Raw genomic sequence first — 22,616 nt, 5'->3', positions numbered from 1 at the left:
TCTCCCTCTGCCCTCCCTCTCCTCCCTCTGCCCTCCCCCTCTCTCTCCCTCTCTCTCTCTCCCTCTCTCTCCCTCTGCCCTCCCTCTCTCTCCCCCTCCCTCTGCCCTCCCTCTCTCTCCCTCTGCCCTCCCTCTCTCTCCCCCTCCCTCCCTCTCTCCCCTCTGCCCTCCCTCTGCCCTCCCTCTGCCCTCCCTCTCTCTCCCTCTGCCCTCCCTCTCTCTCCCTCTGCCCTCCCTCTCTCTCCCTCTGCCCTCCCTCTCTCTCTCCCTCTGCCCTCCCTCTCTCTCTCCCTCTGCCCTCCCTCTCTCTCTCCCTCTGTCCTCTCTCCCTCTGTCCTCTCTCCCTCTGTCCTCTCTCCCTCTGTCCTCTCTCCCTCTGCCCTCTCTCCCTCTGCCCTCCCTCTCTCTCCCTCTGCCCTCCCTCTCTCTCTCCCTCTGCCCTCCCTCTCTCTCTCCCTCTGCCCTCCCTCTCTCTCTCCCTCTGTCCTCCCTCTCTCTCCCTCTATCAGCTCTGATCATTGTTAAAGGAATGAAGGACATTCCAGGAGGGAAGATCAACATAAAGGCCTCCGACATGATGCAGTACCTGAGGAAGAGTGGCTTCTAACCCTTGACCCTTGACCCCGACACCCCCCTTAGATGCTGGTCTTGGTTCAGTTTAGCGTTCCCCTACTACTGGTTCGGATTGGGGGAAGGGAAGCTCATCTGTTCCTCGTGGAATGTCATCCCACCAGCCTCAGTGCCTTCTTGTTTTTGATGATGATGATGATGATGATATGCAAATGATCAAACGTGTGAAATTATGATAGTGGCAAATAAACAGATTTATTCTAAGAAAATATTTATTTTGACTGCTGATTTAATTATTTATTGAGGAGAATGTAGTTAAATTACTGAAATGTTAATGGTAAGTGTGTGTCGGTGTGTGCGCTCTGTCTCTCTGTTTATCTCTGTCTCTCTCTGTTTATCTCTCTCTCTCTCTGTTTATCTCTGTCTCTCTCTGTTTATCTCTGTCTCTCTCTGTTTATCTCTCTGTCTCTCTCTGTTTATCTCTGTCTCTCTCTGTTTATCTCTCTGTCTCTCTCTGTTTATCTCTGTCTCTCTCTGTTTATCTCTCTGTCTCTCTCTGTTTATCTCTGTCTCTCTCTGTTTATCTCTCTCTCTGTCTCTCTCTGTTTATCTCTCTGTCTCTCTCTGTTTATCTCTCTGTCTCTCTCTGTTTATCTCTGTGTCTCTCTCTGTTTATCTCTCTGTCTCTCTCTGTTTATCTCTCTCTCTGTCTCTCTCTGTTTATCTCTCTCTCTGTCTCTCTCTGTTTATCTCTCTCTCTGTCTCTCTCTGTTTATCTCTCTCTCTGTCTCTCTCTGTTTATCTCTCTGTCTGTCTCTCTCTGTCTTTCTCTATATCCATATGTATTACCAGGTCACGCTGCAGTGTTCAACCTGAGGGCTGTTAACCAACTCAACAGTTACATATGTACAACTAACTACGTACAGTGCATTCGGAAAGTATTCAGACCACTTGACTTTCCCAGATTTTGTTACGTTTCAGCCTTATTTTAAAATGGATTAAATAGTTTTTCCCCTCATCTGTCTACACTCAATACTACACTCAGTCTACACTCCAATTTTTTGCGAATGTATTAAATAAAAACAGAAATATCACATTAACATAAGTATTCAGACCCTTTACTCAGTACTTTGTTGAAGCACCTTTGGCAGCGATTACAGCCTCTAGTCTTCTTGGGTAGGACGCTACAAGCTTGGCACACCTGTATTTAGGGAGTTTCTCCCATTCTTCTCTGCAGATCCTCTCAAGCTCTGTCAGGTTGGATGGGGAGAGTTGCTACACAACTATTTTCAGGTCTCTTCAGAGATGTTTGATCTGGTTCAAGTCCGGGCTCTGGCTGGGTCACTCAAAGACATTCAGAGACTTGTCCCGAAGCCACTCCTGTGTTGTCTTGGCCGTGTGCTTAGGGTCGTTGTCCTGTTGGAAGGTGAACCTTCGTCCCAGTCTGAGGTCCTGAGCGCTCTGGAGCAGGTTTTCATCAAGGATCTCTCTGTACTTTGCTCCGTTCATCTTTCCCTCGATCAATGTAAACCGAATGCACCTGAGCTCAATTTCGAGTGTCATAGCAAAGGGTCTGAATACTTATGTAAATAAAGTACTTATGTTTTTGTTTTTAATACAAAAATCAAAAGTAACAGTCAGTATCTGGTGTGGCCACCAGCTGCATTAAGTACTGCAGTGCATCTCCTCCTCATGGACTGCACCAGATTTGCCAGTTCTTGCTGCGTGATGTTACCCCACTCTTCCACCAAGGCACCTGCAGGTTCCCGGACATTTCTGTGGGGAATGGCCCTAGCCCTCACCCTCTGATCCAACAGGTCCCAGACGTGCTCAATGGGATTGAGATCCGGGCTCTTTGCTCTTCACACAGATAAGTTGGGACCTTGGGCATCTTTCTTTTGGTGTTTTTCAGAGTCAGTAGAAAGGCCTATTTAGTGTCCTAAGTTTTCATAACTGTGACCTTAATTGACCATAATTGCCTACCGTCTGTAAGCTGTTAGTGTCTTAACGACCGTTCCACAGGTGCATGTTCATTAATTGTTTATGGTTCACTGAACACGCATGGGAAACAGTGTTTAAACCCTTTACAATGAAGATCTGTGAAGTTATATGGATTTTTACGAATTATCTTTGAAAGACAGGGGCCTGAAAAAGGGAAGTTACTTTTTCGCTGAGTTTATTTACCCATTAAAACTCTCTCTGTCTGTAACTAACTACGTATCTCTATGAAGTATCTGACTGTACCCATTAAAACTCTCTGTCTGTAACTAAGTATCTCTATTTACCCATTAAAACTCTCTCTGTCTGTAACTAAGTATCTCTATTTACCCATTAAAACTCTCTCTGTCTGTAACTAACTAAGTATCTCTATTTACCCATTAAAACTCTCTCTGTCTGTAACTAACTAAGTATCTCTATTTACCCATTAAAACTCTCTCTGTCTGTAACTAACTACATATCTCTATGAAGTATCTCTATGTACCCATTAACACCCTCTCTGTCTGTAACTAACTAAGTATCTCTATTTACCCATTAAACTCTGTCTGTAACTAAGTATCTCTATTTACCCATTAAAACTCTCTCTGTCTGTAACTAAGTGTCTCTATTTACCCATTAAAACTCTCTCTGTCTGTAACTAACTAAGTATCTCTATTTACCCATTAAAACTCTCTCTGTCTGTAACTAACTAAGTATCTCTATGAAGTATCTCTATGTACCCATTAAAACTCTCTCTGTCTAACTACGTATCTCTCTGTAAAGTATCTAACTATCTGGTCACAAGGAGAGTAGGAGGGTTAAATATATTTTTGTACCCAGTAGTAAAGGGTAGGGGTGTTGCTGAGGGGGCTGGCAAAGGGTAAGAGTGTGTGTGTGTGCGTGTGTGTGTGTGTTGGTGAACTGGCCTTTGCGCAGCACTTACAGTACAGTGAAAAGGGTACATGATTGTGTGTTTGTCGGTCGCTGGCCTTTTACTGTGAACCCAAAGTGGCTCACATTTCACCTTTAGCTGAACCTTGACCTTTACACCTTAGCTGGAGAGCTAGGGAGCGTCTGACATGAGGAGAGAAGGAGAGAATGAATGAATAGTTATTGGAAAAGTGATTCAGTCTATAACTACATTGCTTTAAGGCATGGATTCAAAGTGTAGGCCTGCTGCACTGTTGACCATGTGCTTCTTAAAGGCGGCCTGAGAGGAAAACGTTTTTGCTTCGTGACCCACCAATTGAGGTGTCTTTTGAGTTGCGACCCTCCATAAGGATTGAGCGGTGAAAAACATACACAGACCAAAGAATAAGTCAAAAAATATCATCTTGGCAGCGAACAGAAAATGTTGCAGTTTTCAAGCTAATCTTCTGCAATTCTACACATTGCCATGGCTAACGCAGTATTGTAATGCAGTGTTGTAATGCAGTGTTGTAATGCAGTGTTGTAATGCAGTGTTGTAATGCAGTGTTCTAATGCCGTGTTCTAGTGCCGTTTTCTAATGCCGTGTTCTAATGCCGTGTTCTAGGGCCGTGTTCTACTGCCGTGTTCTAGTGTCGTGTTCTACTGCCGTGTTCTAGTGCCGTGTTCTAGTGCCGTTTTGTAATGCGGTGTTCTAGTGCCGTGTTCTAATGCCGTGTTCTAATGCCGTGTTCTAATACAGTGTTCTAATGCAGTGTTCTAATGCCGTGTTCTAGTGCCGTGTTCTAATGCCGTGTTCTAATACAGTGTTCTAATGCAGTGTTCTAATGCCGTGTTCTAGTGCCGTGTTCTAATGCCGTGTTCTAATACAGTGTTCTAATACAGTGTTCTAATGCCGTGTTCTAGTGCCGTGTTCTAATGCAGTGTTCTAGTGCTGTGTTCTAGTGCCGTGTTCTAATACCGTGTTCTAATGCCGTGTTCTAGTGCCGTGTTCTAGTGCCGTGTTCTAGTGCCGTGTTCTAATGCCGTGTTCTAGTGCCGTGCTCTAATGCCGTGTTCTAATGCCGTGCCCTAGTGCCGTGTTCTACTGCCGTGTTCTAGTGCCGTGTTCTAGTGCCGTGTTCTAGTGCCGTGTTCTAGTGCCGTTTTGTAATGCGGTGTTCTAGTGCCGTGTTCTAATGCCGTGTTCTAATGCCGTGTTCTAATGCAGTGTTCTAATGCCGTGTTCTAGTGCCGTGTTCTAGTGCCGTGTTCTAATGCCGTGTTCTAATACAGTGTTCTAATACAGTGTTCTAATGCCGTGTACTAGTGCCGTGTTCTAATGCCGTGTTCTAATACAGTGTTCTAATACAGTGTTCTAATGCCGTGTTCTAGTGCCGTGTTCTAATGCAGTGTTCTAGTGCCGTGTTCTAGTGCCGTGTTCTAATACCGTGTTCTAATGCCGTGTTCTAGTGCCGTGTTCTAGTGCCGTGTTCTAGTGCCGTGTTCTAGTGCCGTGTTCTAATGCCGTGTTCTAGTGCCGTGCTCTAATGCCGTGTTCTAATGCCGTGCTCTAGTGCCGTGTTCTACTGTCGTGTTCTACTGCCGTGTTCTAGTGCCGTGTTCTTGTGCCGTGTTCTAGTGCCGTTTTGTAATGCGGTGTTCTAGTGCCGTGTTCTAATGCCGTGTTCTAATGCCGTGTTCTAATACAGTGTTCTAATGCAGTGTTCTAATGCCGTGTTCTAGTGCCGTGTTCTAATGCAGTGTTCTAATACAGTGTTCTAATACAGTGTTCTAATGCCGTGTTCTAGTGCCGTGTTCTAATGCCGTGTTCTAATACAGTGTTCTAATACAGTGTTCTAATGCCGTGTTCTAGTGCCGTGTTCTAATGCAGTGTTCTAGTGCCGTGTTCTAGTGCCGTGTTCTAATTCCGTGTTCTAATGCCGTGTTCTAGTGCCGTGTTCTAGTGCCGTGTTCTAGTGCCGTGTTCTAATGCCGTGTTCTAGTGCCGTGTTCTAGTGCCGTGTTCTAATGCCGTGTTCTAATACAGTGTTCTAATTCCGTGTTCTAATTCCGTGTTCTAATACAGTGTTCTAATGCCGTGTTCTAGTGCCGTGTTCTAATGCCGTATTCTAATACAGTGTTCTAATGCCGTGTTCTAATACAGTGTTCTAATTCCGTGTTCTAATTCTGTGTTCTAATACAGTGTTCTACTGCCGTGTTCTAATACAGTGTTCTAATGCCGTGTTCTAGTGCTGTGTTCTAATGCCATGTTATAATGGCCTGTTCTAACACCGCGTTCTAATGCAGCGTTCTAACGCCGTGTTCTAACTCAGTGTTCTAATGCAGTGTTCTAATAATAACATTATAAAAACATCAATGGGGGCCTGATTGTTTAATTTAGTTTATTGTAAATTCTCCAAGATTATAGGCTATTATTAAAAAATCTATAGGTCCATTAGCTTTTCTACCTCTATTTGGGTTTAATCATTTAAGTTTAAACAAACAGTTTTTCCATCCTCAATTTTTTTTCTATACACAATTTTGTTTATCCCACAGCTCACTTGGACCCGGGCCTCGACCCACAGTTTAGGAAGCACTGCACTACATTATCACTGCCTGAAGAGCTGCAGTAAGGCCTTGTGCAGGGTTTAGTTCCAACCAAGCACCACATCACCTCTCCAACTCAACTTATTGATCAATATCAATGATTGGATTAATGAAACTAACCGGTTTTCCAGAAGCATCTGAAGTCTAAATTCACTGTCAGAACCTTCAGAAGAGCACTGCTAAATCTCTGAGCTGTATCCAGTCCTAAAGTAGAGCTGTATCCAGTCCTAAAGTAGAGCTGTATCCAGTCCTAAAGTAGAGCTGTATCCAGTCCTAAAGTAGAGCTGTATCCAGTCCTAAAGTAGAGCTGTATCCAGTCCTAAAGTAGAGTTGTATCCATGTACCAGTCCTAAAGTAGAGCTGTATCCAGGCCTAAAGTAGAGCTGTATCCAGTCCTAAAGTAGAGCTGTATCCAGTCCTAAAGTAGAGCTGTATCTAGTCCTAAAGTAGAGCTGTATCCAGTCCTAAAGTAGAGCTGTATCCAGTCCTAAAGTAGAGCTGTATCCAGTTCTAAAGTAGAGCTGTATCCAGGCCTAAAGTAGAGCTGTATCTAGTCCTAAAGTAGAGCTGTATCCAGTCCTAAAGTAGAGCTGTATCCAGTCCTAAAGTAGAGCTGTATCCAGTCCTAAAGTAGAGCTGTATCCAGTCCTAAAGTAGAGCTGTATCCAGTCCTAAAGTAGAGCTGAATCCAGTCCTAAAGTAGAGCTGTATCCAGTCCTAAAGTAGAGCTGTATCCAGTCCTAAAGTAGAGTTGTATCCATGTACCAGTCCTAAAGTAGAGCTGTATCCAGGCCTAAAGTAGAGCTGTATCCAGTCCTAAAGTAGAGCTGTATCCAGTCCTAAAGTAGAGCTGTATCTAGTCCTAAAGTAGAGCTGTATCCAGTCCTAAAGTAGAGCTGTATCCAGTCCTAAAGTAGAGCTGTATCCAGTTCTAAAGTAGAGCTGTATCCAGGCCTAAAGTAGAGCTGTATCTAGTCCTAAAGTAGAGCTGTATCCAGTCCTAAAGTAGAGCTGTATCTAGTCCTAAAGTAGAGCTGTATCCAGTCCTAAAGTAGAGCTGTATCCAGTCCTAAAGTAGAGCTGTATCCAGTTCTAAAGTAGAGCTGTATCCAGTGCTAAAGTTGAGCTGTATCCAGTCCTAAAGTAGAGCTGTATCCAGTCCTAAAGTAGAGCTGTATCTAGTCCTAAAGTAGAGCTGTATCCAGTCCTAAAGTAGAGCTGTATTCAGACCTAAAGTAGAGCTGTATCCAGTCCTAAAGTAGAGCTGTATCCAGTCCTAAAGTAGAGCTGTATCCAATCCTAAAGTAGAGCTGTATCCAGGCCTAAAGTAGAGCTGTATCCAGTCCTAAAGTAGAGCTGTATCCAGTCCTAAAGTAGAGCTGTATCCAGTCCTAAAGTAGAGATGTATCCAGTCCTAAAGTAGAGCTGTATCCAGTCCTAAAGTAGAGCTGTATCCATGTACCAGTCCTAAAGTAGAGCTGTATCCAGGCCTAAAGTAGAGCTGTATCCAGTCCTAAAGTAGAGCTGTATCCATGTACCAGGCCTAAAGTAGAGCTGTATCCAGTCCTAAAGTAGAGCTGTATCCAGTCCTAAAGTAGAGCTGTATCCAGTCCTAAAGTAGAGCTGTATCCAGTCCTAAAGTAGAGCTGTATCCAGTCCTAAAGTAGAGCTGTATCCAGTCCTAAAGTAGAGCTGTATCCAGTCCTAAAGTAGAGCTGTATCCAATCCTAAAGTAGAGCTGTATCCAGGCCTAAAGTAGAGCTGTATCCAGTCCTAAAGTAGACCTGTATCCAGTCCTAAAGTAGAGCTGTATCCAGTCCTAAAGTAGAGCTGTATCCAGTCCTAAAGTAGAGCTGTATCCAGGCCTAAAGTAGAGCTGTATCCAGTCCTAAAGTAGACCTGTATCCAGTCCTAAAGTAGAGCTGTATCCAGTCCTAAAGTAGAGCTGTATCCAGTCCTAAAGTAGAGCTGTAGAGCTGTATCCAGTCCTAAAGTAGAGCTGTATCCAGTCCTAAAGTAGAGCTGTATCCAGTCCTAAAGTAGAGCTGTATCCAGGCCTAAAGTAGAGCTGTATCCAGGCCTAAAGTAGAGCTGTATTCAGTCCTAAAGTAGAGCTGTATCCATGTACCATTCCTAAGATCAGATTCATGTGTTCATAGGAACCCCCCTGTTCTCTACCTGATCAGATCAGATTCATGTGTTCATAGGAACCCCCCTGTTCTCTACCTGATCAGATTCATGTGTTCATAGGAACCCCCCTGTTCTCTACCTGATCAGATTCATGTGTTCATAGGAACCCCCCTGTTCTCTACCTGATCAGATCAGATTCATGTGTTCATAGGAACCCCCCTGTTCTCTACCTGATCAGATTCATGTGTTCATAGGAACCCCCCTGTTCTCTGCCTGATCAGATCATATTCATGTGTTCATAGGAACCCCCCTGTTCTCTACCTGATCAGATCAGATTCATGTGTTCATAGGAACCCCCCTGTTCTCTACCTGATCAGATCAGATTCCTGTGTTCATAGGAACCCCTCTGTTCTCTACCTGATCAGATTCATGTGTTCATAGGAACCCCCCTGTTCTCTACCTGATCAGATTCATGTGTTCATAGGAACCCCCCTGTTCTCTACCTGATCAGATCAGATTCCTGTGTTCATAGGAACCCCCCTGTTCTCTACCTGATCAGATCAGATTCCTGTGTTCATAGGAACCCCTCTGTTCTCTACCTGATCAGATTCATGTGTTCATAGGAACCCCCCTGTTCTCTACCTGATCAGATTCATGTGTTCATAGGAAACCCCCTGTTCTCTACCTTATCAGATTCATGTATTCATAGGAACCCCCCTGTTCTCTACCTGATCAGATCAGATTCATGTGTTCATAGGAACCCCCCTGATCAGATTCATGTGTTCATAGGAACCCCCCTGTTCTCTACCTGATCAGTTCAGATTCATGTGTTCATAGGAACCCCCCTGTTCTCTACCTGATCATATTCATGTGTTCATAGGAACCCCCCTGTTCTCTACCTGATCAGATCAGATTCATGTGTTCATAGGAACCCCCTGTTCTCTACCTGATCAGATCAGATTCATGTGTTCATAGGAACCCCCCTGTTCTCTACCTGATCAGATTCATGTGTTCATAGGAAACCCCCCTGTAAATCAACAGTAGGCCTACATGTTTTAAGTTGAAGAAAAAATCTCCAAAGTAATCTGAATTATTATGTGATGCTCTTCAAATCCTCTTTCATAGTGTTGAATCATTTGGAGAGAGAAACTAGAAAACATCTTATATATTGATGAATCGTTTGGTGAGAGAAACTAGAAAACATCTTATATATTGATGAATCGTTTGGTGAGAGAAACTAGAAAACATCTTATATATTGATGAATCGTTTGGAGAGAGATACTAGAAAACATCTTATATATTGATGAATCGTTTGGTGAGAGAAACTAGAAAACATCTTATATATTGATGAATCGTTTGGTGAGATAAACTAGAAAACATCTTATATATTGATGAATCGTTTGGAGAGAGAAACTAGAAAACATCTTATATATTGATGAATCGTTTGGTGAGAGAAACTAGAAAACATCTTATATATTGATGAATCGTTTGGAGAGAGATACTAGAAAACATCTTATATATTGATGAATCGTTTGGTGAGAGAAACTAGAAAACATCTTATATATTGATGAATCGTTTGGTGAGATAAACTAGAAAACATCTTATATATTGATGAATCGTTTGGAGAGAGAAACTAGAAAACATCTTATATATTGATGAATCGCTTGGAGAGAGAAACTAGAAAACATCTTATATATTGATGAATCGTTTGGAGAGAGAAACTAGAAAACATCTTATATATTGATGAGTCGTTTGGTGAGAAAATGTAAAATATCTTATATATTGAGGAATCATTTGGAGGGAAACGTATGTATTCGACACATTAACACAAACTCAGACACATATGTTACCGTCCTTTCAGTTTCTGCATTTCTGAGTGTGTCTGATCATTTTCCTTCCGTCCCTAAGCCCTTGTCCTTATATGGGGGCGGCAGGCCGCTAGTGGCGGTCTATAAAGCACCCGCGGTGGGACAGGGGTGCCACTTTCCAGAAGGACAGTCGGACAGCCAGCCAGCCAGCCAGCCAGCCGCCTCAACCCCCCTCAGGTACCATGCTTTCTGGGTTATTCGATTCGCTCTGCATACACATTCATAGAAACTTCAGAAACATTTACTAGGAAAGACCAACTTGTGTAGTTGTCCATTTAATGTAACTCTGCTTTGGCACTCTCAACTCTAGCCTTGTAACTTTGTTTGCTTATGTTCTATGACTGATAAACTTTATAAACTTTATAAACAGGCCTACAATGAATACTTTAATTTTAGCGTTTGAGATTGAAGCCATGGGATATGTTCTTAGACATTGCAACTGTTAGAAACATACAGTGTAGTAAGCCTAGTTCTCATGCGTCTGCGATTGAATTCGTTTTTCATCTTTTCAGTTTTTGTTTTCAAACCTCCTCCTGTAGCCGAATGACAACGTGATGACCTTCAGCGGAGGACACGAATAGTTCATGTGTTGTAAGGTCTAGAATAAACTCAAATAATTAACTTGGCCGCTACTCTCTGCAGATGGATCTGAGCTATACTTCGGCCTGTAATAGTAAAGCCTGAAAATGGATTTAGGAATAAACATGTATGACCAGCATGCAATTAAATATTGTAGCGGGATGATTTTAATTCACTTCCACATTTGCAGCGCATTTGATCATAGTCCAGGCCTACGCTACATCTAACAAAGAGAGATGGTTTGCAAGATGTAGCCTATCGCATCGGAGGAGGAGCAGGACACTGTTACACAATCTCCCGATAAAGTGCTGGTCAAAGTCCGTCTCACAATCACTGTCGGGCACTGCGCCGGTTCAGTTGCGTCACTGTGATGTTCTTTTGATATTTCTGTGTGCCGTTATACTTCCTCCTGACCATCTAATCTATTCAAACATTCTGTAAGTATCCGGGCAGTTACCCAGCACGCACTCTGTTTTGATTCCTCACCGGTCACAGTTGGTGTTGGGTGGAGTTATTGGGCAGCTGAACCTTTTAATGACTGTTGTCTGCTGTCATCTAACAGGGAGAGTGAGAGAGACCAGTGGGCTGTCTTTGTGTGATGGACATGAATGTTGTTGTTTCAGCCTCTCTTGCAGCTCTACACGCTGAGGAAAAAAAGTGTTCCAAAGTGTTCTGCAGCTGTCCCCATAGGAGAACCCTTTTTGGCTCCAGGTAGAACTCTTTAGTGTTCCATGTAGACCCAAAAGGGGTTTAGTTTCTCCTAGTGCTGACCCCATTTAGTTCCTCCTAGTGCTGACCCCATTTAGTTTCTCCTAGTGCTGACCCCATTTAGTTTCTCCTAGTGCTGACCCCATTTAGTTTCTCCTAGTGCTGACCCCATTTAGTTTCTCCTAGTGCTGACCCCATTTAGTTTCTCCTAGTGCTGACCCCATTTAGTTTCTCCTAGTGCTGACCCCATTTAGTTTCTCCTAGTGCTGACCCCATTTAGTTTCTCCTAGGGCTGACCCCATTTAGTTTCTCCTAGGGCTGACCCCATTTAGTTTCTCCTAGTGCTGACCCCATTTAGTTTCTCCTAGGGCTGACCCCATTTAGTTTCTCCTAGTGCTGACCCCATTTAGTTTCTCCTAGTGCTGACCCCATTTAGTTTCTCCTAGTGCTGACCCCATTTAGTTTCTCCTAGGGCTGGCCCCATTTAGTTTCTCCTAGTGCTGACCCCATTTAGTTTCTCCTAGTGCTGACCCCATTTAGTTTCTCCTAGTGCTGACCCCATTTAGTTTCTCCTAGTGCTGACCCCATTTAGTTTCTCCTAGTGCTGACCCCATTTAGTTTCTCCTAGTGCTGACCCCATTTAGTTTCTCCTAGTGCTGACCCCATTTAGTTTCTCCTAGTGCTGACCCCATTTAGTTTCTCCTAGGGCTGACCCCATTTAGTTTCTCCTAGGGCTGACCCCATTTAGTTTCTCCTAGTGCTGACCCCATTTAGTTTCTCCTAGGGCTGGCCCCATTTAGTTTCTCCTAGTGCTGACCCCATTTAGTTTCTCCTAGTGCTGACCCCATTTAGTTTCTCCTAGTGCTGACCCCATTTAGTTTCTCCTAGTGCTGACCCCATTTAGTTTCTCCTAGTGCTGACCCCATTTAGTTTCTCCTAGTGCTGACCCCATTTAGTTTCTCCTAGTGCTGACCCCATTTAGTTTCTCCTAGTGCTGACCCCATTTAGTTTCTCCTAGGGCTGGCCCCATTTAGTCTACTGGTCAATAGGCTGCTGGTCGACCAAGATTTCTTTAGTTGAGCAGTAGAAAAAAAATAATAATCATGACACCTGTCTGAGTGGACTGATCCATTGTGGAGGCTGTGGGGATGGCCCAGTCCGTCAGTCTAACATGACACCTGTCTGAGTGGACTGATCCATTGTGGAGGCTGTGGGGATGGCCCAGTCCGTTAGTAACATGACACCTGTCTGAGTGGACTGATCCATTGTGGAGGCTGTGGGGGTGGCCCAGTCCGTCAGTAACATGACACCTGTCTGGGTGGACTGATCCATTGTGGAGGCTGTGGGGATGGCCCAGTCCGTCAGTAACATGACACCTGTCTGAGTGGACTGATCCATTGTGGAGGCTGTGGGGGTGGCCCAGTCCGTCAGTAACATGACACCTGTCTGAGTGGACTGATCCATTGTGGAGGCTGTGGGGATGGCACAGTCCGTCAGTAACATGACACCTGTCTGAGTGGACTGATCCATTGTGGAGGCTGTGGGGATGGCACAGTCCGTCAGTAACATGACACCTGTCTGAGTGGACTGATCCATTGTGGAGGCTGTGGGGATGGCCCAGTCCGTCAGTCTAACATGACACCTGTCTGAGTGGACTGATCCATTGTGGAGGCTGTGGGGATGGCACAGTCCGTCAGTCTAACATGACACCTGTCTGAGTGGACTGATCCATTGTGGAGGCTGTGGGGATGGCCCAGTCCGTCAGTCTAACATGACACCTGTCTGAGTGGACTGATCCATTGTGGAGGCTGTGGGGATGGCACAGTCCGTCAGTCTAACATGACACCTGTCTGAGTGGACTGATCCATTGTGGAGGCTGTGGGGATGGCCCAGTCCGTCAGTAACATGACACCTGTTTGAGTGGACTGATCCATTGTGGAGGCTGTGGGGATGGCCCAGTCCGTCAGTAACATGACACCTGTCTGAGTGGACTGATCCATTGTGGAGGCTGTGGGGATGGCACAGTCCATCAGTAACATGATACCTGTCTGAGTGGACTGATCCATTGTGGAGGCTGTGGGGATGGCCCAGTCCGTCAGTAACATGACACCTGTCTGAGTGGACTGATCCATTGTGGAGGCTGTGGGGATGGCACAGTCCGTCAGTCTAACATGACACCTGTCTGAGTGGACTGATCCATTGTGGAGGCTGTGGGGATGGCCCAGTCCGTCAGTCTAACATGACACCTGTCTGGGTGGACTGATCCATTGTGGAGGCTGTGGGGATGGCCCAGTCCGTCAGTAACATGACACCTGTCTGGGTGGACTGATCCATTGTGGAGGCTGTGGGGATGGCACAGTCCATCAGTAACATGACACCTGTCTGAGTGGACTGATCCATTATGGAGGCTGTGGGGATGGCACAGTCCGTCAGTAACATGATACCTGTCTGAGTGGACTGATCCATTGTGGAGGCTGTGGGGATGGCCCAGTCCGTCAGTCTAACATGACACCTGTCTGAGTGGACTGATCCATTGTGGAGGCTGTGGGGATGGCACAGTCCGTCAGTCTAACATGACACCTGTCTGGGTGGACTGATCCATTGTGGAGGCTGTGGGGATGGCCCAGTCCGTCAGTAACATGACACCTGTCTGAGTGGACTGATCCATTGTGGAGGCTGTGGGGATGGCCCAGTCCGTCAGTAACATGACACCTGTCTGAGTGGACTGATCCATTGTGGAGGCTGTGGGGATGGCACAGTCCGTCAGTAACATGATACCTGTCTGAGTGGACTGATCCATTGTGGAGGCTGTGGGGATGGCCCAGTCCGTCAGTAACATGATACCTGTCTGAGTGGACTGATCCATTGTGGAGGCTGTGGGGATGGCCCAGTCCGTCAGTAACATGATACCTGTCTGATTGGACTGATCCATTGTGGAGGCTGTGGGGATGGCACAGTCCGTCAGTCTAACATGACACCTGTCTGAGTGGACTGATCCATTGTGGAGGCTGTGGGGATGGCCCAGTCCATCAGTAACATGATACCTGTCTGAGTGGACTGATCCATTGTGGAGGCTGTGGGGATGGCCCAGTCCGTCAGTCTAACATGACACCTGTCTGAGTGGACTGATCCATTGTGGAGGCTGTGGGGATGGCCCAGTCCGTCAGTAACATGACACCTGTCTGAGTGGACTGATCCATTGTGGAGGCTGTGGGGGTGGCACAGTCCGTCAGTCTAACATGTTGACTACACCGGGCACGCGTGACATCACACGCATGTTGATTTTGTCCACCCACACCAGACGCGATCAGGACATGCAGGTTGAAATATCAAAACAAACTCTGAACCAACTATATAAATGTAAATGACATCGCCGAAGTCGAGGATCGGTAGGATGGTCAGTTTTACGAGGGTGTGTTTGAGAGCATGAGTGAAGGATGCTTTGTTGCAAAATAGGAAGCCGATTCTAGATTTAACTTTGGATTGGAGATGCTTAATGTGAGTCTGGAAGGAGAGTTTACAGTCTAACCAGACACCTAGGTATTTGTAGTTGTCGACATATTCTAAGTCAGAGCCGTCCAGAGTAGTGATGCTGGACGGGCGGGCAGGTGCAGGCAGCGATCGGTTGAAGAGCATGCATTTAGTTTTTACTTGCATTTAAGAGCAGTTGGAGGCCACGGAAGGAGAGTTGTATGGCATTGAAGCTTGTCTGGAGGTTAGTTAACACAGTGTCCAAAGAAGGGCCAGAAGTATACAGAATGGTGTCGTCTGCGTAGAGGTGAATCAGAGAATCACCAGCAGCAAGAGCGACATCATTGATGTATACAGAGAAGAGAGTCGGCCCGAGAATTGAACCCCGTGGCGCCCCCGTAGAGACTGCCAGAGGACCGGACAACAGGCCCTCCAATTTGACACATTGAACTCTATCTGAGAAGTAGTTTGTGAACCAGGCGAGGCAGTCATTTGAGAAACCAAGGCTATTGAGTCTGCCGATGAGGATGTGGTGGTTGACAAAGTCGAAAGCCTTGGCCAGGTCGATGAATACGGCTGCACAGTAATGTCTCTTATCAATGGCGGTTATGATATTGCTTAGGACCTTGTGCGTGTCTGAGATGCACCCATGACCAGCTCTGAAACCAGATTGCATAGTGGAGAAGGTATGTTGGGATTCGAAATGGTCGGTGATCTGTTTGTTAACTTGGCTTTCGAAGACCTTAGAAAGGCATGGCAGGATAGATATAGGTCTATAACAGTTTGGTCTAGAGTGTCTCCCCTTTGAAGAGGGGGAAGACCGCAGCAGCTTTCCAATTTTTGGGGATCTCAGACGATTCAAAAGAGAGGTTGAACAGGTTAGTAATAGGGGTTGCAACAATTTTGGCAGATAATTTTAGAAAGAGAGGGTCCAGATTGTCTAGCCCAGCTGATTTGTAGGAGTCCAGATTTTGCAGCTCTTTCAGAACATCAGCTATCTGGATTTGGGAGAAGGAGAAGTGGGGGAGGCTTGGGCAAGTTGCTGCAGAGCTGTTGGCCGGGGTAGGGGTAGCCAGGTGGAAAGCATGGCCAGCCGTAGAGAAATGCTTATTGAAATTCTCAATTATAGTGGATTTATCGGTGGTGACAGTGTTTCCTAGCTTCAGTGCAGTGGGCAGCTGGGAGGAGGTGCTCTTATTCTCCATGGACTTTAGTGTCCCAGAACTTTTTGGAGTTTGTGTTACAGGATGCAAATTTCTGCTTGAAAAAGGTAGCCTTTGCTTTCCTAACTGCCTGTGTATATTGGTTCCTAACTTCCCTGAAAAGTTGCATATCACGGGGGCTATTCGATGCTAATGCAGAACGCCACAGGATGTTTTTGTGTTGGTCGAGGGCAGTCAGGTCTGGAGTGAACCAAGGGCTATATCTGTTCCTAGTTAAAAAGAATTTGAATGGAGCAAGCTTATTTAAGATGGTGAGGAAGGCACTTTTAAAGAATAACCAGGCATCCTCTATTGATGGGATGAGGTCAATATCCTTCCAGGATACCCGGGCCAGGTAGATTAGAAAGGCCTGCTCGCTGAAGTGTTTTAGGGAGCGTTTGACAGTGATGTGTAGAGGTCGTTTAACCGCAGACCCATTACGGATGCAGGCAATGAGGCAGTGATCGCTGAGATCTTGGTTGAAAACAGCAGAGGTGCATTTGGAGGGCGAGTTAGTTAGGATGATATCTATGAGGGTGCCCGTGTTTACGGATTTGGGGTTGTACCTGGTAGGTTCATTGATAATTTGTGTGAGATTGAGGGCATCAAGCTTAGATTGTAGGATGGCCGGGGTGTTAAGCATGTCCCAGTTTAGGTCACCTAGCAGCACGAGCTCTGAAGATAGATGGGGGGCAATCAACTCACATCTGGTGTCCAGGGCACAGCTGGGGGCAGAGGGTGGTCTATAGCAAGCAGAAACGGTGAGAGACTTGTTTCTGGAAAGGTGGATTTTTAAAAGTAGAAGCTCGAATTGTTTGAGTACTCTGCAGGCTATCTCAAGGCATATCATTATCATTAGTAGACTTAGTATAGAACCACTATGTCATTATCATTAGTAGACTTAGTATAGAACCACCATGTCATTATCATTAGTAGACTAGGTATAGAACCACCATGTCATTATCATTAGTAGACTTAGTATAGAACCTCCATGTCATTATCATTAGTAGACTTAGTATAGAACCTCCATGTCATTATCATTAGTAGACTAGGTATAGCAGCCTTGTAGAACCTCCATGTCATTATCATTAGTAGACTAGGTATAGCAGCCTTGTAGAACCTCCATGTCATTATCATTAGTAGACTAGGTATAGCAGCCTTGTAGAACCTCCATGTCATTATCATTAGTAGACTAGGTATAGAACCACCATGTCATTATCATTAGTAGACTAGGTATAGAACCTCCATGTCATTATCATTAGTAGACTAGGTATAGAACCTCCATGTCATTATCATTAGTAGACTAGGTATAGAACCTCCATGTCATTATCATTAGTAGACTAGGTATAGAACCTCCATGTCATTATCATTAGTAGACTAGGTATAGAACCTCCATGTCATTATCATTAGTAGACTAGGTATAGCAGCCTTGTAGAACCTAAGAGCGCATCCTGTTTAGTCTTTACACCGTAACTTATTTTGCCCTTTATTTCAATACTTATATAGGCCACTGTATCAATCAGTCATTCATTCGTTTATGTCCTCACACAGCATATGAGTCATTCATGTGAAATGCAATACAGTATTTTAGTTCAAATAAAATAAAGCCACCATTGAATAATTAGCATGAACAATAAATACGTCTAAACCGTTCCATCACGATTGAACACGACTGTTTTTAGTCTTTGCTGTACATTTACGTCATTTAGCAGACGCTCTTATCCAGAGCGACTTACAGTAGTGAATGCATACATTTCATACATTTTTTTTTTCTGTGCTGGCCCCCCGTGGGAATTGAACCCACAACCCTGGCGTTGCACACACCATGCTCTACCAACTGAGCTACAGGGAAGGCTGTAATAAAGGCTTTACAAAAAACAAAAGTTACAGGACTCTCTGGTACTCTAACAATTGATTTGGTGTTTACATTGTTCCAAATGGTCAGAAATGATATTGTAATCTAACAGCACGTGTTTGTTACATAAAATGTACGCAGCGTTTGTTCCTCACCTTATTTTTTCTTGATCTCCAGTATTTTCCACAACTAGTCAAATTTATTCCACACATCTGACTTCCCCTTTACCTCCTGAGCAACCAGTAAACATTCCCCCGTTTTTGGTTTATTTGCCACGTCCTCTGCATCCATTTTGCTGTCACGTGTGTTACAGTGTTCAGAGTTTCTTATAACCAATTTATTGATGTGATTGTGATATAGGTCAGGCCCTATTGGTCACATGCATGCGATGCTTACATGTGTCACGTAAATAGGGAAGGTTTTTCCTAAACAGATGAGGGATTTTGGTAACAGAACTTTTCAGTCAGAAATGGCTGTGATTATGTTGCAGCTTCAGCAACACAGACAGAGAGAAGAGTGCTAGTCACACAGTCACTAGCTGTCTGTCTTTTTAACACAACGCAGCAAGTCAGAGCCAGGCCCGGCACAATCAAATCAATTGCGGTTGGACTCCCTCTAGTCATTTGTGTGTCTTAATTATTTAATCAAACAGTGTGCTTAAAGTATCAGACAACCTCACTGCATGTAGTTGATTTGATTAAAACACATAGGATGTATCGATATATGGAAAAATACACTTTTTACAATTTTAACAGCTCTCGTTTCTCCTATGGGAACAGCTCTAGTTTCTCCTATGGGAGCAGCCCTAGTTTCTCCTATGGGAACAGCTCTAGTTTCTCCTATGGGAACAGCTCTAGTTTCTCCTATGGGAACAGCTCTAGTTTCTCCTATGGGAACAGCTCTAGTTTCTCCTATGGGAACAGCTCTAGTTTCTCCTATGGGAACAGCCCTAGTTTCTCCTATGGGAACAGCTCTAGTTTCTCCTATGGGAACAGCTCTAGTTTCTCCTATGGGAACAGACCTAGTTTCTCCTATGGGAACAGCTCTAGTTTCTCCTATGGGAACAGCTCTAGTTTCTCCTATGGGAACAGCTCTAGTTTCTCCTATGGGAACAGCTCTAGTTTCTCCTATGGGAACAGCTCTAGTTTCTCCTATGGGAACAGACCTAGTTTCTCCTATGGGAACAGACCTAGTTTCTCCTATGGGAACAGCTCTAGTTTCTCCTATGGGAGCAGCCCTAGTTTCTCCTATGGGAGCAGCCCTAGTTTCTCCTATGGGAACAGCTCTAGTTTCTCCTATGGGAACAGACCTAGTTTCTCCTATGGGAACAGCTCTAGTTTCTCCTATGGGAACAGCCCTAGTTTCTCCTATGGGAACAGCTCTAGTTTCTCCTATGGGAGCAGCCCTAGTTTCTCCTATGGGAACAGCTCTAGTTTCTCCTATGGGAACAGCTCTAGTTTCTCCTATGGGAACAGCTCTAGTTTCTCCTATGGGAACAGCTCTAGTTTCTCCTATGGGAACAGCTCTAGTTTCTCCTATGGGAACAGCCCTAGTTTCTCCTATGGGAACAGCTCTAGTTTCTCTTATGGGAACAGCTCTAGTTTCTCTTATGGGAATAGCTCTAGTTTCTCCTATGGGAACAGACCTAGTTTCTCCTATGGGAACAGCTCTAGTTTCTCCTATGGGAACAGCCCTAGTTTCTCCTATGGGAACAGCCCTAGTTTCTCCTATGGGAACAGCCCTAGTTTCTCCTATTTTGGTTCCAGGTTGCACTTCTGTTTTTAGAGTGTAGTAGAGTGTAGTAGAGTGTAGTAGAGTGTAGTAGAGTGTAGTAGAGTGTAGTACAGTGTAGTACAGTGTATCTACTAGCGATACAGTCGTCTCAAAGCAACAGGGTGAATGGTGTGTTGTGCAACAGGTTTGTGTGTAGAATGAATAAAGATCAGGTACATTTAGAGGAGATTTGGGATGTGGGTTTTAATGTTGATGTGGACATACAGCATGTTAGCCTAGTTTAGCTAAACCGACAGCCTAGACCTGTATTGTTTTTTTTTTATTTAGAAATATATAACATCGTAATGTTGCTCTAGGATATTGCTTTAAACTGTTGATGAGGACATAGAGAATGAGAAGGTTGTCTCCCAGTCATATAAGGGGAGTCTCAGGGAGAGAGGCAGAGTCTCAGAGTCTCAGGGAGAGAGGCAGAGTCTCAGGGAGAGAGGCAGAGTGTCAGGGAGAGAGGCAGAGTGTCAAGGAGAGAGGCAGAGTCTCAGAGTCTCAGGGAGAGTCTCAGAGTCTCAGGGAGAGAGGCAGAGTCTCAGGCAGAGTCTCAGGCAGAGTCTCAGGCAGAGTCTCAGGCAGAGTCTCAGGCAGAGTCTCAGGCAGAGTCTCAGGCAGAGTCTCAGGCAGAGTCTCAGGCAGAGTCTCAGGCAGAGATGCAGAGTCTCAGAGTTTCAGGGAGAGAGTTAGACAGACATAAAAGATAACTCAAGAACCAGATAGGAAATGTAATCTCAAATGTTCTGAATGTTGAGTGTGTGGGGGAGGGCCAGTGTGTGTGTGTATTAATAGACACACTGTATTGCGTACTGTAATACAGTAATGCCATGGCCAACAATAACGTCGAGTGAAAGGTCACACGGAAACCTCTAGTGAATCTACAGAAAGGTCAAAGGAAAAGGTTAGAGATTAAACAGGCTCTAGAACTCTTCACACACACTGCTAACAACACACTTAGCTCAGCACACACACACACACACACACACACACACACACACACACACACACACACACACACACACACACACACTGCTAACAACACACTTAGCTCAGCACGCACACACACACACACACACACACACACACACACACACACACACACACTGCTAACAACACACTTAGCTCAGCACGTACACACACACACACACACACACACACGTACACACACACACACTGCTAACACACGTAGCTCAGCACGTACACACACACACACACACACACACGTACACACACACACACTGCTAACAACACACGTAGCTCAGCACGTACACACACACACACACGCACACACACTGCTAACAACACACTTAGCTCAGCACGTACACACACACACACACACACACACACACACTGCTAACACACGTAGCTCAGCACGTACACACACACAGACACACACACACACACACACACACACACACACACACACTGCTAACAACACACTTAGCTCAGTACGTATACACACACACACACACACACACACACACACACACTGCTAACAACACACGTAGCTCAGCACGTACACACACACACACACACACACACACACACACACACACACACACACACTGCACGAAACCATACTACACTAACCTACGTAACCAGGTAACCATACTAATGTGACCTCACTGCTCTCTGATAGGCTAGCTGTGTGTTGATGCTTGTAGGAGGAAACACAATGTGGAGAGTGGGACAGATTCCACTGTGATGCAGACATGAAGCTACACACACAGTGGCTAAGCTACCCACACAGTGGCTAAGCTACCCACACAGTGGCTAAGCTACCTACACAGTGGCTAAGCTACCCACACAGTGGCTAAGCTACCCACACAGTGGCTAAGCTACCTACACAGTGGCTAAGCTGCCCACACAGTGGCTAAGCTACCTACACAGTGGCTAAGCTACCTACACAGTGGCTAAGCTACCCACACAGTGGCTAAGCTACCCACACAGTGGCTAAACTTGGCTAAGCTACCTACACAGTGGCTAAGCTACCTACACAGTGGCTAAGTCAGGTCAGTCACACACAGAGGTGTACATACCGACTACAGTACAGATTGCTAGGAGAGTGGAGACTCTGACCTGCATTTTGATTGGCTGACAGCAACAGAGGAAATCTGAAGGTCAATATAATAGTTGATTATTCATTTTTTTTCTCTTTCCCTCTCATCTCTTTCTCTCTCTCTCTCTCCTCCCCCCTGTTCCCTCCTATCTCTCCCTCTCTCTCCTCCCCCTGTTCCCTCCTATCTCTCTCTCCTCCCCCCTGTTCCCTCCTATCTCTCCCTCTCTCTCCTCCCCCCTGTTCCCTCCTATCTCTCTCTCTCTCTCCTCCCCTCTGTCCCCTCCTATTCCTTCCCTCTGTCCCCTCCTATTCCTCCCCCCTGTCCCCTCCTATCTCTCTCTCCTTCCCCCTGTCCCTCCTATTCCTCCCCCCTGTCCCCTCCTATCTCTCTCTCCTTCCCTCTGTCCCCTCCTATTCCTCCCCCCTGTCCCCTCCTATCTCTCTCTCCTTCCCTCTGTCCCCTCCTATTCCTTCCCCCTGTCCCCTCCTATCTCTCTCTCTCCTTCCCTCTGTCCCCTCCTATTCCTTCCCCCTGTCCCCTCCTATCTCTCTCTCCATCCCTCTGTCCCCTCCTATTCCTTCCCCCTGTCCCCTCCTATCTCTCTCTCCATCCCTCTGTCCCCTCCTATTCCTTCCCCCTTCCCCCTGTCCCCTCCTATCTCTCTCTCCTTCCCTCTGTCCCCTCCTATTCCTTCCCCCTGTCCCCTCCTATCTCTCTCTCCATCCCTCTGTCCCCTCCTATTCCTTCCCCCTGTCCCCTCCTATCTCTCTCTCCATCCCTCTGTCCCCTCCTATTCCTTCCCCCTGTCCCCTCCTATCTCTCTCTCCTTCCCTCTGTCCACCCTCCTATTCCTTCCCTCTGTCCCCTCCTATTCCTTCCCTCTGTCCCCTCCTATTCCTCC

At 45.5% G+C, this 22,616-nt stretch overlaps 1 protein-coding gene and 1 long non-coding RNA gene across 3 annotated transcripts in view; both read left to right on the top strand.

Moving 5' to 3' along the window:
• LOC115198008 (profilin-2) overlaps nt 1-841 on the top strand; it is a gene marked incomplete in the record, with an annotated part of 2,741 nt that extends 1,900 nt beyond the window's left edge. The window contains 1 exon segment of the mRNA XM_029759657.1: nt 510-841. Within this exon segment, the coding sequence (XP_029615517.1) occupies nt 510-607 (98 nt within the window).
• Nucleotides 842-3,757: 2,916 nt separating this feature from the next.
• On the top strand, nt 3,758-11,441 carry LOC115198007 (uncharacterized). Of its 2 annotated transcripts, none has more exons than XR_003879125.1 (3): nt 3,758-3,836; nt 10,102-10,238; nt 11,264-11,441. It is a non-coding gene; the product is annotated as an uncharacterized LOC115198007 (long non-coding RNA). The 2 variants fall into 2 exon arrangements; XR_003879126.1 differs by having other exon boundaries at nt 10,574-11,441.
• The last annotated feature ends 11,175 nt before the right edge of the window (nt 11,442-22,616 follow it).

Source organism: Salmo trutta, chromosome 8, assembly GCF_901001165.1.
Source record: "Salmo trutta chromosome 8, fSalTru1.1, whole genome shotgun sequence".
Taxonomy (NCBI): Eukaryota; Metazoa; Chordata; class Actinopteri; order Salmoniformes; family Salmonidae; genus Salmo; species Salmo trutta.
Note: the sequence above shows the minus strand (reverse complement) of the source record. Positions and strands in the feature narration are given on the sequence as shown.